This window comes from Petaurus breviceps, unplaced genomic scaffold (assembly GCF_028583685.1).
Source record: "Petaurus breviceps papuanus isolate PSGF00001 unplaced genomic scaffold, PetGlider_PUasm1.0 90750, whole genome shotgun sequence".
Classification (NCBI taxonomy): domain Eukaryota; kingdom Metazoa; phylum Chordata; class Mammalia; order Diprotodontia; family Petauridae; genus Petaurus; species Petaurus breviceps.
Genome location: NW_027187335.1, coordinates 10,489,306 through 10,505,685, shown reverse-complemented (window position 1 = coordinate 10,505,685; position 16,380 = coordinate 10,489,306). Strand labels below are relative to the sequence as shown.

At 44.5% G+C, this 16,380-nt stretch overlaps 2 protein-coding genes across 2 annotated transcripts in view; one reads left to right on the top strand and one right to left on the bottom strand.

Annotated features, from left to right (window-relative positions):
• Window positions 1-16,053, top strand: part of MYCBPAP (MYCBP associated protein) — a 33,643-nt gene extending 17,590 nt beyond the window's left edge. Inside the window, exons 8-20 of the mRNA XM_069067400.1 lie at window positions 2,972-3,113; window positions 3,251-3,366; window positions 3,489-3,601; window positions 5,216-5,327; window positions 6,212-6,401; window positions 6,731-6,918; window positions 7,834-7,980; window positions 8,162-8,554; window positions 9,291-9,412; window positions 11,527-11,642; window positions 12,770-12,894; window positions 13,077-13,256; window positions 15,874-16,053. Of these exons, the coding sequence (XP_068923501.1) occupies window positions 2,972-3,113; window positions 3,251-3,366; window positions 3,489-3,601; window positions 5,216-5,327; window positions 6,212-6,401; window positions 6,731-6,918; window positions 7,834-7,980; window positions 8,162-8,554; window positions 9,291-9,412; window positions 11,527-11,642; window positions 12,770-12,894; window positions 13,077-13,256; window positions 15,874-15,996 (2,067 nt within the window). The 3' untranslated portion in view covers window positions 15,997-16,053. The remainder of the gene's footprint in view (window positions 1-2,971; window positions 3,114-3,250; window positions 3,367-3,488; window positions 3,602-5,215; window positions 5,328-6,211; window positions 6,402-6,730; window positions 6,919-7,833; window positions 7,981-8,161; window positions 8,555-9,290; window positions 9,413-11,526; window positions 11,643-12,769; window positions 12,895-13,076; window positions 13,257-15,873) is intronic.
• Window positions 1-16,380, bottom strand: part of MRPL27 (mitochondrial ribosomal protein L27) — a 477,291-nt gene that overhangs the window by 172,348 nt on the left and 288,563 nt on the right. The window lies entirely within an intron of this gene.

The following is a 16,380-nucleotide window of genomic DNA, read 5'->3' as shown; positions in this document are numbered from 1 at the left end:
TTTATCTTTGTATCTATATTGTGGAAACAATGAATTTCCCCAGCAGATAGTGAGAGAGAGAGAGAGAGAGAGAGAGAGAGAGAGAGAAAGAATCATTAATTAGGAGATCAAGAAAGTCTTTCCTATAGGTGTTGGTACCTGAGTTTGGGCCTGAAGGAAGCTAAAAATTCTAAGAGGTGGAGGTGAAGAGGGTGTACATTTCAGGCATGAGAAACAGCTTATACCAGGGCATTAGCGGTGGGAAATGGATATCACATTTGGAAACAGCAAGGAAGCCAGTTTGGCTGCACTTTGGAATATGTAATGGAGAATAATCTGAAATAAGCCTAGAAAAGTAGTTTAGAGACAGATTGTGAAGGGATTTAAGTCCCAAACCAAAGAATTTTTTTTAATCTGTGGGTTATAAGGGATCACTGAAGCTTCTTGATCAGGGGAGTGGCATAGACTTGCACTTTAGGAAGGTGATTTTGGCTGCTATGTGAGGATGGATAGGACCAGGGGGAGAGTGGAAGAAGAGAAACCACTTAGGAGGCAACTATTATAGTCCAATAGTGAGGTAATGAATGGTTGTTGTATGAGTGAAGGGGAGAGATAGAGAGGAGAGATGTCGTAGATGTAGAATTGGTAAGACTTAGTGAGTGAGTTAGAGGGAAGAGTTAAAGTCAACCCTCCAAGGCTATGGTGCCCTCCCACAGGAAGTTTTGGTTGAGAGGTGGATTTGGAGGGGTGGGGGTGGGGAATAATGAACTTAATCCATTTTGAATATGTTGAGTTTAAGATGCCAGTGGAACATCCAGGTAAAAATATACAGAAGTCATTTTGGAGATATTGGACTAGAGTTTAGGGGAGCTATTGGGACAGGCCATATCAATTTGGGTATCATCTCCACAGAAATAATTGAACCCAAAGGAGTGGATGAAATCACTAAAAGACAAGGTATGTAGAGAGAAGGGCCTAGTACAGAGCCTATAGGGACCCCTATGGTTAAAGAGCAGGGCGTGAATGATGATCCAGAAAAGGAGACTGAACAGGAGGAGCTACATAGGTAGTATAATAAACAGTGTCATGAAAGCCAATGTAGGAGTCTCCAGGCAGAAGGGTAGCGCAAAGAAAGAGGTCTCCAAGGACAAGGACAGAGAAAAGACCATCGGCTCTAACAGGTAAGGGGTAGATTCTTGTTAACCACAGAGAGAGCAATCTCAGCGTGTTTTGGACTCAGATGCCAGACCATGAGATTTTAAGAATAATGGAGGTGAGAAAGAGGGGATGAAAATAGCAGAGGGCTTTTTTTTTAAAGGAGTTTAGCTGTCAAAGGGAGGAGAGATTTGGGATGATGACCTGAGGGGTTGGTAGAGTTAAGTAAAGATTTTTTAAGGACAGAGGAGACCTGGGCATGTTTGTCATCAGCAAAGGAGACTGTAGAAAAGGAGAGACTGGACATGTAGAAGTGGTAAGCTCCCAGAGGAAAGAGGATTGAGGGTACAAGAAGTGTTGGTCTTATCAAGAGCAGCAAAGGAAAGAGTGGAGAATGATCAGGCGTTGACATTATTGAGCCTTGAATTGGTATGAAAACTAGGCCCTTTGGCGGCTCACTGCTGTTCCTAACTCCTTAGCTTGGCATTTACAATTCTTTCCAATGGGACTCACCTTACCTTTCTAGGCTCACTCCATATTATTTCCTTCCTCCTTGTCACCACCTCTTACATTCTCTAGCTTCCTTAAAGGCTCTTATCAGATGTCACCTCTTCATCCCCTCCAATGCCCACTAACTGGCCTGATCCAGCAGTTCCTATGGGAAGCCTTTGCTGAGTGTCCATGGTTAACATGCTATCTCTCCATAAACGGTCATATATGTCCTTATCTGTTTATATATTGTATTCCCCCAGCATAGTTTACACTCTTTGAGGAAGACCAGGACTTTTTCAATTTATCTTTGAATCTCCAGTGCTTAACATAAAACTGTGCACATAGTAGGGTCTTTTTAATAGATAATTTTTCTGTTTGTTAGATATCACTTAAAAAGGGGGGAGGAACACTTTGGGAATTAAGTGGCCCAGAGTATATTGCCATAACTTTAGGGACATTCTCCATCCAAAAAAAGCAAGATTTTCTCCCTTTTCCAAGGAATCACCCAAACAGGTCAATGAACTTCTGATTTCCAGAAAGGGAAGGATGCTAGCATTAATAAGTGCCTGCTGTGTGCCAGGCCCTTTACCAAGCACTTTTCTAAGCACCCCTTCTCATGTGTCTCTGCACAGCACTTCCCCATGCACAAAAATGTCAAGAAGAACGCTTCCAAAGAAGTGGCCTGGAAAGTGCTTTCCAGATACCTCATCTGATCATAAAATGTAACTTCCTTACTAAAATGGAAGAATTTAGAAATAGAGAGTAGATTCTTAAATGCACATTGAATTGGTTTGGATTGGTTAATGGGTCTTGGAGTGATCGAATAATGTAATTTAAAGTGGCCAAGGGGAGTGTGTGAGATGATGGGGTTCCAGGTGATGGAAGACTTTGCACCATGACAGAAGTCAGTTTTCCATATCCTGAAAGCACAGAGTTGGACGCAGCATTTCAAGTAGTCTTCAAAGAAGCTAGAAAATGGAAGTGGTGGAGATGAGGAGGAAAGTCACTCCAGGCATGGGGGGCAGCCTGTGCAAAGGCATAGCAGGGGATAGACAATTGCCAATTTGGTTGGAATGTAGCTAGTCCCCGAAGGGTACTCTTTTGGATCCTGATAATTCTGTATCTGTGCTAAATAATAAATCTCTCTGAAATCACTGTAAAAGTTAGAATTCCTTATCCCAGGGGGAAAAACATGAAAGATTTTTCCTGTGACATCACAAGGGGTACTGTTTCATCAGAGAGAGGGCATGTATGCACCAAATCATATGTCCTTGACTTTCTGGGCTCCCCACATTGGTGCCATTATGAATTGGGGGGAGTCTAATTAATTTTCCTTATTTTCCAGGGCACTGAGGTTGACTGTGATTTCTGGAGCCAGCCTGAGTATATTGGAGATGAACTAACAGGTCTGGTGACCCAGTGGCCTTGTAGTTACAGACAGCCCATCATTCATGTAGGGAAGCCCCAGAGCATTCAGATGGAGTCAGGTAAGGAAAACTAACACCCTGTGAATGCAGTTTTCTCAGAAGTTCTGCAGGGATGCTAGAGCTCTTTAGCAAAGGAAGATGGGTGAAAAAAGACAGGCTGATCTTCATGTACTGAATGACCATGGCTTGTTCTCCAGGACTGCCATCCATGAAGGAGCCTTGGTTCCGTTTCACATGGGATAAAAGTCTCTTTTTGATTGACCGAAGAAAGGAGCTCCGGTACATCCTGAAGGAGTTGGACTTCAACCAGCCGGTAATGTTTCTAGACCTTTTGTGCCCTTTTCAGTATGAAGCCCCCAGTAGAATGCTTATGTTGTTTTAGAAAAGTTGAACACATTCCTCTTTCCTGTTTTTTTTTTTCCATTTTGAATTAAGGACATTGATGGCCTTGAAGTGGTTGGTAAAGGACATCCTTTCTCATCTGTCTCTGCACAGCACTTCCCAATCCTTAAAGATGTCAAGGAAAGCACATCTAACGAAGTGACTTCGTGAGTTGGTTTTAATGTCAGGGAAGGGTGAATAATGTCCATCGTGGGACATCATCTCTTGTAGTCCTTGGGTGTATTCCAGTGTCCTAGTCTCTTCTGGCATTTGTGTTTGTGTTCAAGGCCAGCCCATCCTACTAACTATCTCTAGTAGCCATCATTTCTTATACTAACCCTTTTCAGGTTTCTCTTTCAGCCATCTCTCTCACCCTATTGTATTCTGCAAGATGATTTTCTTGAGCATTCCTGCTCTAGTCATGATGAATAATTCTTGAATTCTATTCTGCATATAATCATCCTATAATTTGAGGATTTGGAGATTTGGGGAGTTTCCTCTGGCTTTTAAAGCCCTTCACAATCTGGCCCCTTCCTGCCTTTCCAGTCTCCTCACATTTCACTCCCCTCCATGTACTCTATGATCTAGTGACACTGGTCTTTTTTGCCAGACGTTCCATCTCCTGACCCAGTGGCCTTTTCACTTGCTGTCCCCCATGTCTAGAATACTCTTCTTCTTGACCTTGGCCTCTTACTGTCCTGGGCTTTCTTCAAGATTCAGCTCCAATCTCACCTCTCGCAGGAGGCTTTTCCTGGTCATACCTCACTGCTACCCGTGTTTCCCCGATAATAAGACACTGTCTTATTAATTTTTTTGGAAAGAAAAACACCAGAGGGCTTATTTTCAGGGGAGGGCTTATGTTGTCCTGCCTCAGCTCTCCTCTGTGGCACTGCTCTCAATGGCGCCAGCAAGCAAATCACTGGGGAAGAACAGGGTGACGCGCTCACTGCTGCAGCTCTGATTGGATGCAGCTCGGAGCACAGCGTGCGTTTCACCCGGGGGGGGGGGCGGGGGGGACCGTGCATACAGAGGTTACTGTAATGTAGCGTGTAGCGCAGGGGATCACCTTCACTACAGTAGCAATCTCAATAGGGCTTATTTACGGGGGAGGGCTTATTTTAGAGGAATCTTACACAGTAAGGGGAGGGCTTATTTTCGGGATAGGTCTTATTATCAGGGAAACATGGTAGTACTTCCCCTCTGAGATTACCTCCCATTTACATGGCATAGATCTTGTGTGGACAGAGTTATTTGCATATAGTTTCTCCCGTTAGAATGGGAGCTCCATGAGAGTAGGGAATATGTTTTTACCTCTCATTGTCTCACAACAGCTAACATGTCTATAGTGCTTTAAGGTTGCCGAGACCTTTACAGTCATTATTGTATTATTGCATTTTATCTCCATAATAACCCTGGAGGGAGGTGGGTGCTATTTTTATCCCCACTTTCCAAATGAGGTAACTGGGGCAGGCAAAGGTTAAGTGACAGCTAGGGAGTATCTTGAGGCTTGATTTGAACTTGGGACTTCCTGATTCCCCATCCAGGGGTCTGTCCACTGCACCACCTCCCTGTCACCAGTATTTAGCATGGGACCTGGCACATAGCAAGCATACAATAAATTGCAGTATATTGATGAGGAGGATGCTATGTCTTGAGCATCTCCTAATCTCATCTAGTATTATCCTGATCTGAATGCCCCTGGTTTCCCTCCCTCTGGGTTCTACAAAAGAACATGAGACCCCTTGTAACGAAGGACAATATATCATTGATTTGTCTTCCAGCGATCCCTTAGCTGACTATCCCGATGTAGTTCCCATGCCTTTTCTTGGTCCTTCATTGTTATTCTGTGGAAAACCAGCGTGCTGGATCGACAGTAACCTACCACCAGGAGAGGTAAACCCTGTATACCTCAGCATACCTTTAGACCCAACCTGAGTCTTTCACCATAGCTTAGCCCAGAGGAGAGAGTTGGGCCTTCCTACCCTGAAGGTGACTGACAAAATCACAAGGAGATTACAATGTCTTGTTTTAGTTTAATCTGACCACATTTTCAGCCTCCGTCCAAAAATGGCAACAGGACTAACTTAAACAAAAATGAAATCAGAAGGCTTTACTCTGGTCCTTTGAATCATAGCTTTAAATCTGGAAAGGAACTTGTAGGTTATCTAATCTAATCTGTTCATTTTCCAGATGAGGAAATCAAGGAGCAGAGAGGCTAAGTGATTTGTTTAAGGCCCCACAGATAGTAATTGACAGCAGAGATTCCAACCTGGGTCCTTGGACTCTAAACCCAATGCTGTTTTCACTGTCCCCCCAACCCACTTCCTGCCCTTCTTACCTGCTGCTTTACCTCCAAGCAAGCATGCAAGTCAGCCCTCCCTAAAGAGGTATCTCTACTGCTTTACCTCCAAGCAAGCATACAAGTCAACCCTCCCTAAACAGGTATGTCTTCAGAGAAAAGGATTTCATAACATCCTCTGGGAACTGAAGAACCCTCACAGGTGGGAAGTTGTTAATTAGCACCAACTTCAGGGCTCCTAGCTCCAGTTTATAATCTGTTTTGTCTCTTCTCCTTGTCAGTGACAACTCCTGGGGCAGTCACCATCAGGATTTTGCTTCCACAGTCCCCACTATGACATTTGAGAGTAGAGTCCTCCACTGGCAAAGCAGATCGATTTTCTCCTCTTCTTTTCCCTAGAAGCAGATCAGCATCAATGTCCCTCTTCTCTCCCATAGAGACAGATGGGTATCATAGCCATCTGCCTTCTCTCCCATAGAGGCAAGTTGGCATTGCTGTCCGTTTGACCTTTGAGACCATGGAAGGGGAGAGAACATCTTCTGTTCTAACAGTCGTGAACAACGGCACTTCAGCTGTTTGGTATGACTGGAGGCGACTACAACAGCCCGACACCTTTGAAGAGTTTAAGGAAAGTAGATGGCAGCGGTTTTACTTCAACACCAAGGAAGGTATGTAAGAAGAAATGACCATAGCCTTCCTGGACCATATGGGTGCTGACCTCAGGCATGTTCCTGAAAGAAATCAAGGTGTGATCATTGCCCAGCTTCCCTGAATCTGATCTCTCCAAGCCTTGTTTGAGAGAGAATATGCAGGTACAGAGGCCAAATGAAAGCTAACTTAGTGTGGGGAGACTGAACTTGAATCTTGAAGTGAGATGGTCCCTCTCTGCCACACACACAACCCTCCAGGAGATGGAGGGGGTTGCTAGATCTGGGGGTACAGCTTCTGGGCTCAACTAATTTGGACTTTGGGGAGACTGAATCCCTGTCCTGTTCAGGTGTGATCCTTCCTGGGGAAACGAAGGAGTATATCTTCTTCTTCAAGTCTGCAAACGCAGGAATCTTCAGGGAGAGCTGGGAGTTTGGAACCCACCCAACACTGTTAGGGGGAGCTTTGCTGCAGGTCACTCTACGGGCTGTTGCTCTGAGCCAAGATGTTTTGAAGCCAGAAAGAAAGTCACTGGAGGTAAGGGACCTGGGAGTTTGGCAGCTGCAGAGGCCAGATAGTTTACCCTCACGTCCTTCCTGGCTGTTGTTCATGGTAATCCTATTACCCTTAGCCCATAGGGGTGAGTTACTGATCTTTGAAAACAAGCAGCAACTTTCATTTAACAGAAAATTCCTTTTGCCCAAGGTCACAAGGTCATCAGTGTCCACAGTGGAGTTTGAACTCAGGTCCTTCAGGCCCAGGGCCAGGGCTCTTTCTTTGTACTACCAGACAAGGGGTATTTTCAGCCTTACCATGTGAAGTATTGTAGCCTGTTAGGCTCTGAAGTAAATTAGGCTGGGTTTGAAAGAATCAGGAAAAAAAAAACCACATAATTGAATTACGATGGAAAGTATTAACTATGATGCTCTTACCATGCTGAGTCTCCTAACATTCATGTTATTGTGCATGTTATTTCTAGCTGGTTGGTAGAAAGGAGTTAGAAATGTTCACCAATCTCTTCCCAGGTCTGCAGATTTTAGTGAACCTCCTCTGCATTGGGAATTCCCAGTGAAGGTGATGGCCATGTGTGTCAGCAGAGAGAATAGCATGTCTCTCCTGTAATAATAGCTTCCTGTAATAAAAGCCTTCAATGGGTGCTTTAAGATTCTTTTAAATTTATTTTGCCTTAAGGTTTATAAAACACTTTATGTATATTATCTTCTTTGATCTCCAGTTTTTGGGGTTTCTTGGGAATACCCAGTAGATTTTGCATCAGTAAGCAACCATGGGAGACTGTGGAAGGAAGGGACAGACTTAGCCAACGAGGACTGAGTTAGTGGGGAGTTTTACCTCCACCAGGCATCCACCCTAATGTGGTTTATGGAAGGTCTGGAGGACAGCTAGATGGGCAGCAAAAGACCAAGTGCTAATGCTTCTCCTTCCTTTCTTCAGGTCAAACTAGCTTCTCAAGAAGCTGTCACCATTGTGAAGGATGTGCTGAATGAGCTGCTGAGAGGTATCTGGCCCCTGCAGCGAGCTTCATCACCGGTTGATGCCTACCTCACTGAGGAAGATCTGTTCTGCTACAGGAACCCTCAGGTATGGGACCTACCCTATAGCCAGCCCCAGGGGAGTAAATGCTAGAGGGATGGCAAGATACCCCAGGAGTCAACAGGGAGTTGTGGGTGGGTGGGTTCGACTCTGGTTCCTGAACTCTGACCCTGTGTGTGTGTGTGTGTGTGTGTGTGTGTGTGTGTTTCATTCTCCATTTTTCTTATAGCTACATTATCAGCATCAAGTGATCCGAGAACTCAATGAACTGTGGAATGAATTCATGGTACCATCCCCACCGACCCCCCCTGAAGAGGAAGAAACTGCAATAGGCCCTGTAGAGGAAGAACTGATAGTCCCCAAGTTCCCAGTGGGTTCTGATAAAAGCATCTTAGGGGAGAAGGCTAAGGGCGCTGTGGGGGAAGGCCACAAGGGCTTGAAGGGGAGTGTTTCATCCAAGAATGAGTCCAAGGCATCTCTCCTACCCCAGAAGAGTACTATATTCAAGGTGATTGAAAGCCAGAAGGAACCAGAAGAGGAGGCTGTGGAGGTGCCTGAGGCATCGGACACAACGATTCCTGAGTACCCCAAGTGGAATCTTTGTGTAGATGATTTCAAAAAGGTATTGACCTAGAAGTGGACAGGAGGGGCACCAGAGAGGTTCAGAATAGTATCAATGTGGTGCTTTTACCCAGGGTCAGAGGCTTCCCAGACAGATCCCAAGTCTCACACATGGGCAGAGGGATAGTCCCCACTGTTGGGAATGGCTCTCAGGAGGCACGTCCTCCAGCTGTTCCCTTCACAGGTGGAATAGAAGGGCAACCCCGGGGGACAGGGACAGCTGCCATAGAATGTCTGGGCTGATTGGGACCATAGAGAGCATGTGGGGAAGTTCCTTCATTTCTCAGAGGAAGAAACTAGTCCCCAGAGAGGTGAACTGATGTCCAACATCCCACAGTAAATGGCAGATCCTGGGCCTGGAGTTTGGCTCTGGTTACTCACAGTTCAGCATGCTGTGAGTGTTTTCTGGAACTGTTGGCTCAACTTGCCAAGTTTTGGGTATTTCTGAGGACAGATTCCCAGGATGCCACCAAAGACATAGACATCTTCAGCCTCTTGGTAGTAGTGGTGGAATGCCTACAAGGCAGAACCGAGGATTCTTCCAGGAGCACTCCCATCTCTCCCCAGGGCCCAGATATAACCAAATCAATTGCTCCAGGGGCAATCCCAAGTGGAATCTCCTTCCTTTGTGTGGAGCTGTCGATATTAACCATGTTCTGTGCCTTTATGAGCCTCTGATGGGTACACTGGGGGCCTCCAGTTCTCAGGCTGAGTTGCTGTTCTTTTGGACCCCTTAGGCAGTGTTGGAACTCCCTGAAGAAGAACAGAGAGAGGACGCACTTACCAGGCTCAACAAGGGGGCCCTGGAGCTATGCTCTGAGCAGAGGCCACTGCAGTCAGACCTCCTGTACCAGATGTGGTATGTGCTCCCTGCCCCCCACCTTCCTGGTATAAATCGCTTCATTAAAAAAAAAAAAGCCCAATATACCACTCCATTATCAAATAATTCCTTGTAACAAAGAAGAGTTAAGCAAAACTGACCAATGAAATAAGAAGTGACTGGCAAAAGTATAAGCAGTATTCAGCTCCCATAGGTTTCCACTTCTCTACTAAGGAGGGGGAGATAATTTTCATCATCAGTTTTCTAGGTCCAGGAGTGATCACTGTCATTATCCCAAACCCAGCTGCCTTAAGAGGGTTGGTTTTTTGCAACCTACTGTAGAGGCTAGAGCCCTGCACTTGGGGTCAGGGGTTCAAATCACACCTTATATTAATATTATGCTTATTAGCTCTAGGTGACTCTGGTCAGGTCACTTGATTTCTCTGACATTTGATTTCTTCATCTCTAAAATGAGAATAACACAAGGGGTACCTACCTCAAAGGGTGGTTGTGAGACAGCCCATCAGAATTTAGGTGAATGTCAGTTATTATTGTTGAATATATTTTTTTCCCTTGTTCAGCTTGCTTCTCTTTGCATTACTTCTCACAAATTTTCCCATGTTGAATTCCTCATCTTCATTGCTTCTTAGAGTACAACAATATTCCATTACATTAGTACCATTTGTTCAGCTATGCATCAGTCAATGGCCACCCACTTCACTTTGTTTTGGTTTGGTTTGTTGCTACCACAGAAAGTCCTACTAAGAGTATTTTTGTATCTATTTCATTTATTCTTTGACATCTCCTCCACCTCAACCTGGGGAAAAGTGCCTAGTAATATCTCATTTGTCTTTACACAGGAAAAAAATCTCCTTTCCCTTTTTTCTCTGTTACAGAGAACCCTCCCTAATTCTGGGGCAAGGGTCTAGCCCCTTTGACTTAGATTGGCAAACAGTGACTCTAAACCATTTGTACTCTGTCACTGGCTACCATACTTCCTTCTGTAGCCCTGCTGATCTCTGGTGATTGGTTACCATAGGACAACATTCTAGGACTGCTCCTTCATTTTTTTTTTTTTAACTAACAGAGGGACCAAGAGAGATTAAACTGGGATGCCATCAGACAGGGTGTTCCATGGAGTGCTACATTTATTTCTAAGCTGAACATGAGCTAATCTTTTTAAATGGTGTAATATCTTTACTGGGGCACCCGACCAAATTCAGGTAGCAAAATTTCCAGAGTTATTCACTGAAACAACTCTTTATAATTACTATACTTAAAGCCCCAATTCTTTTGGTCATCAAAGCAGCCAAGGACTATCGTTTTCCTCCTCATACATCCCCTTCTCAGGTAAGTTTGAGGAATGAGAACCAAGCCTACCCAAATGAGACAGCCTGTTGTGAGGGGCGGGATGGTCTGAGAAAATGGGCAGCTGGGTGGTACAAGGGTTAGAGTGTCTGACCTGGAGTCAAGAAGACCTTTGTTCAAATCTAGCCTCAAATACTTCCTATCTGTGTAACCCAAAGCAAATCACTTAACCCTGATTGCATCAGTTTCCTCATCTGTCAAATGAGCTGGAGAAGGAGATGGCAAACCCACTCCAGTATCTTTGCCAAGAAAACCTCAAATGGGGTCTCAAAGAGTTAGACAAGATGGAAATAACTGAACAACCACAAAACTGAGAAAATGGACCTCCAGGTCTTCATTTGAGAATGGATAGTTTAACATCTGATCCTTTCTTCTGTGACCAAAGGTAGTACAGGCCCTCTGGGACCTAAAGGAGCTTCTTTACAGGTCCATTTTCTGCAGGTGCTGAGTGGTGTGTTAAATCAAGCCACTCCATCCTCATTTCAACGTTGCTGCCCCTTGCTTGGTCTTTTGGGCCAGCATTGGCCAGATTTCTGCTCAAAACTGAGGTCAGTTGTTCACTGGGGTTATGGATAGAATAGGATCTCTTACCACCTTACTGTATGGAGTAAGGAAGCTAGCATCTTTGAATTGCCACTCTATCAAGTTAGCTCTCATGAATAGGGCCTGACCACTGCTTGAAGGTAGTGCCCCAGACTTGGGGGTAGAGAAGGCTGCTGCTCCTCCAAGGTCTCTTTCTCAAACACATTCTAGCCTCCTGAAAGATGAATTTATTTGTTGTCTAGTTTCCAACTGTGGCGTGATGTAGTTGATGGTCTGGTGAGCCATTCCATGTGGCTGAAGTCTCTGTTAGGCCTGCCTGAGAAGGATACTGTTTATATAGAGGTCCCAGAGGAACAAGGTAAGATATGATTAGCACCATCCTGTTACTCAGTCTTGCCCTATTTCATTATATAGGAACAAAAGGATGACACATTGAATCCCCAAGATTTTCATGTCCTCTGTAGTTGAATCCCAACTGGGTTTAGCCGATAAGTCTGGTCTAGAGCAGTTCATCTTCTCCCATCTGCCTCTTGGCAGGGGGTACTTGCATTATTACTGGCTAGGAGGGACCCCAGAACTCATCCAATCTGACTCCTTCATTTTTCAGAGAAAAGAAGATAAGGGAAAAGACGGACATATAGTTCAGTGACACTAGTTAGTGCTAACATGCCTTCCAGCCTACTTTGTTGATTTTTGTTGTTGTACAGTCATATTTCAGTTATGTCCAACTCTCTGTGACCTCTTTTGGGAGTTTTCTTGGCAAAGATACTGGAGTGGTTTGTTGTTTCCTTCTCTGGTTTATCTTAAAGATGAGAAAACCAAGGCAATCAGAGTTAAGTGACTTGCCCAGTGTCACACAGCTAGTAAGTGTCTGAAGCCAGATTTGAACTCAGGAAGATGAGTCTTCCTGACTCCACGTCAGGAACTCTATTCACTGCATCACCTAGCTGCCTTATGAAACTACAAGCCAAATTGAATGTCATCTGAGTGGAGTGAAGGAGGAGAAAGTGGATATCTTAGTCAAGTACCAGGTTAATTTCTTGTGTTTTAAGAATTCTCCCTGGTGGCTAAACATATTGGTACAGTGGATAGAGCACCAGCCCTGGCGTCAGGAGGACCTGAGTTCACATGAGACACTTATTAGCTGTGTGACCTTGGGCAAGTCACAGCCCCATTTGCCTCCCCCCCCCAAAAAAAAAGAATTGATCCTGTGAATCAACTAGGTAGGAAAAAGAGGAGGGATAGATTCAGAGAAGAAGATGTGATATACAAACAAAAGTCATCAATAAACTTTTTTTAAAACTCCTCATTTGTAACAAATGAGGTGTTTTGCAGATCAGTGCTACAGATGTCTTTTATCCTGCTTCTTTACAGCAGCAGTCCTGTACCCCTAAGCAGGAAATACCCTTCAGCTTTAGAGCCAGTGGCCCCCTGGGGGATTGTGTGGAGGAGCAGAAGGGTGTCACAGGACTATTTCCTCTTTAGTAGAAGCAAAACCATCTGGGAAAATTGGAAAAGAAGAAAGGAAACCTGCGGCCCAAGAAAAGAAGCAGAGCAGTGGGAAAGAAAGAGAGGAGAAAAAAGGGGGTGCAAAGTCACCAGGAAGAGAGGTGAGGGGCATAACTTCATGGAGCCTTTGGTCTGGGGGAGCAGACTGGCCGGGGGAGATGGCGGCCTGCTGTACCTCCCACAATGGGTGTTTCTCCATCGCCACCACCATTCTCAGAGAGGCTGCTGGGGATGAGCCTGCCCTTTCTATTTATCTTAACAAAACGCTGGTTGCTTTTTCCAGGATCGTGCCAACAGCAGCAAGAAGCACAAGGGAAGGGAAGAGAAGAAATCACACAAATCTCCGACTCGGGATGGGAAAGAAAGGTCTGTGGAAGAATTCCGTCCTGAGCAGACCGCCTCCCCCTTTGAACCAGTGGATCCTCTAATCCAAGAGAAATATAATCAGAGGCTTTACATTGAGGTGAGGCTGGCAGAGGAAGACAGGACCTCCTCTCCCTGGCCTCTGCTTCTCCATGCCTTCTCCTCTTCTCGTGTTGTCTTTTTTCTTTCCCCTTTCCCACTGCCTTCCCAGTGTCTGCTTTCTCACAATAATCCCATTTCTTGGGAGAGCACCATCATAAAGTTGGTTGAATTTCTCTAGAAAGTGAGGGTTTTTATAGCGCTAGTGCATGACCTATTTCAAAAGGGCCTACTCAAGATAGAACCTTATTTCTAACTTGAATATCAGGTAGTGAGCTAGGACCTCTCCTACTCCCAAACTCCTCCAGGTTAGTTAGATGTATCTTCTTTGGAGATAGGGGTAAAGAAAAGATTCAGTTAGATTCACCAGGCATTTACAAAGTATCTACTACATACAAAGCTCCATGCCACACTAGGGATAAAAAAGCCACAAATGCAAAACCTTCTCTGCTATCCAAGAATTTGCACTCTGTTGGGAAGAATTATGGGGGGAAACACATGTACCTAGAAAATTAAGTACAAAAACATGCAAAGCTATTTCTGGGACAAGGAAGGGTGGGGAGCAGGTCTAATATGAAGGGCGATTTGTTAACAGAAAGGGGGTTGCTGAGGGTACAATGCAAGGACGTGGTAGAGTGGAATAGGAGCATGGGGGAAGGGTGACCGGCTGGCATGGGAGCTAGGGAGTGGTGATTATGGAAGGGATTTTTGGTCTTAGGGAGCCTACATCTCAGAATTGTTGAGATCCTGAATGAAGCAGGTAAGATCCTGGTTTTACACAATGATCAAGGCAGAGGTTGGTGGAATCCTAGGGTTTGGCTGATTATAGAGGCATGTTTGAGGTGTTTGCTATACCATCCTCAATCATTTCAGTTTCATCCTTGGACTACTCCATTTGTTGAATAGATTATCTCTTTAGTGTTAGGAAAGGCTTAGAGAGGGTCTTCGGTCCTGGACTGGTGACTGCCATAGAGGAGATGAGTCCATGCAGGTGAGTTGCTGGCCCTGCCTCTTGAGCAAGGGAGACCTTTCAACTAATTTTTGGATTTCATGGGGATAACAAGTGCTCCTCAGGGAAGAAGATTAACAAGAAAGGCACGATACAAGATGAGCATCACTCAGCCTCAGTGGGCAGTACTTGGTCAACCTAAAGGTCCGTGGTAAGTCTAGAGAGACAGTTTGTTACCTTTAATATCAATGAGCTTTGATGTGTGTTCTCCTTGTTAAGTAGAGGGTAGTCCCCAGATAACTTGGACTAGGAAAATGAGTGTGCCCAGTGTTAGCAGGGTTATGGAAAAGTGTGTGTGTGTATGTGTGTGTGTGTGTGTGTGTGTGTGTGTGTGTGTGTGTAGAGAGAGAGAGAGGTTGAAAGAAATGGGGAGGAAGGGAGAGAAAAGTGGGAGGGAAGAGAAAGGGAGGGAAGAGGAAGAGAGAAAGAGAGGGAAAGAGAGAGAGAAAAGAGGAGAGAAAGAAAGAAAAAGGAAGAGAAGGATGTAAAATATTCCAGCCAGGTACTTAGGTGGCACTAGGGATAAAATGCTGGGTCTGGAATCAGGAAGACCTGAGTTCAAATCTCATCTCAGATACTAACTGGCTGTGTAACCCTGGCTGGACAAGTCACTTAACTCTTGTTTGCCTCAGTTTCCTTATCTGTAAAATAATAACACAACTCTCAGAGTTGTCCTGAGGATTAAATGAGATGATATATGTTAAAGTACTTAGCATATCGTAGGTGATTAATAAATACAGATTTCCTTCCCTTATTTCCCCTTCTATAGCCTTTGATTCTGTAGCCCCACTTTTGGAAGAACACCCCAAGGAAATAACCTGAGGGGGAAAAGCAGTAATTGGTACAGAGATGTTCATCACAATGCAGTCTGCAATAGCAACAAATAGGAAATAAACATTTGCCTAACAAAGGAACAGTTGAGCAAATAGGCAACCCAGGTCTCTCTGACCAAGTCTAATCTTCTTCCTACTGTGTCTTGTGTGTGTATGTGTGTGTGAGTTTGTGTGTATATGTATTTGTGTATATGTGTGTATATGTATGTGAGTGAGTGTGTGTGTATGTGTGTGAGCGCACATGCATATGCACTCAGAGAGGGAGAGAAATATTCATATGTATGTATGTATGGAATATTAATTAAATTGGTATGAGTGGGTGCTCTATCCATGCGTGAAAATGTGTATGTGCAACTCTTAGTTTATATGTATGCTGTACATTTAAAGTTAATATTATAGTGAAATAAATTAGAGACAATATAAATTCTAAACTAAGCATGAAACTTTAAGATAAGTGAAAATGGCAAAATACAAAACAAAAATACATAGAATATTGCGACCCCATAAAAACTTACTTTCCTTAATAAAGAACAGATGAGGATTTGGATGGATGGGAATAGAATTCATTAGGTTTTTGTTGTTGTTGATTTAATATGGAACAAGCCAAGCTTAAGGCGTTTTGTTAAAAACCAACCAACTCAGGAAGGGTCTTTTCACCTCCTTTATTGCTCCTGGAGTGGTTGTCCCTCCCCTTCTCTGCACTATTTATTTCCCTTTCTTTGGTGGCTCATCGGCTCCCGGGGAGACTCTTTGATATGGTCTGCTCTCTCTTTCAGGTCTATGGGCTGCTGGACTCCTTAGTGACGGATATGATGCTGCTATTTGATGAGCTTAAGACCTCCACGGCAAACCAGCAGGAAACTCTTGAGCCTCTTGAACCTTTCTCTTTTTCTGCCTGACTCTGTCTCTGAGCAGCCTTCAGGGAAATAAAAATAAATGTGTAGGCTTCCACAATTCTCACTGCTTCCATGCATCTCTCTAGATCTCAGAGGACTCAGGTCATTGGCAGGGTCCTTCCGCATCTTCTACCGCACTCAGATCTCCCCGGGCATCAGCTGGTACTTCCTTCCAGCCCGGGACATCCTTCAGCAAGAGGGGAATGATGTAGCAAGAGGAAATTACCTTGGGGTAACAAGTAGAAGAACTAGTTGGTAGGGGACCAGTTGGGACATTGATGAAGGTGACTTGAGAAGGAGTCACCCTTGTTTGGTCTCTTCCATGCTGTAGCCTTCCTTCAGGCTTCTCAGTCCCACGCGTCTAGAGGCTGGCATTGTGAAGCTCCT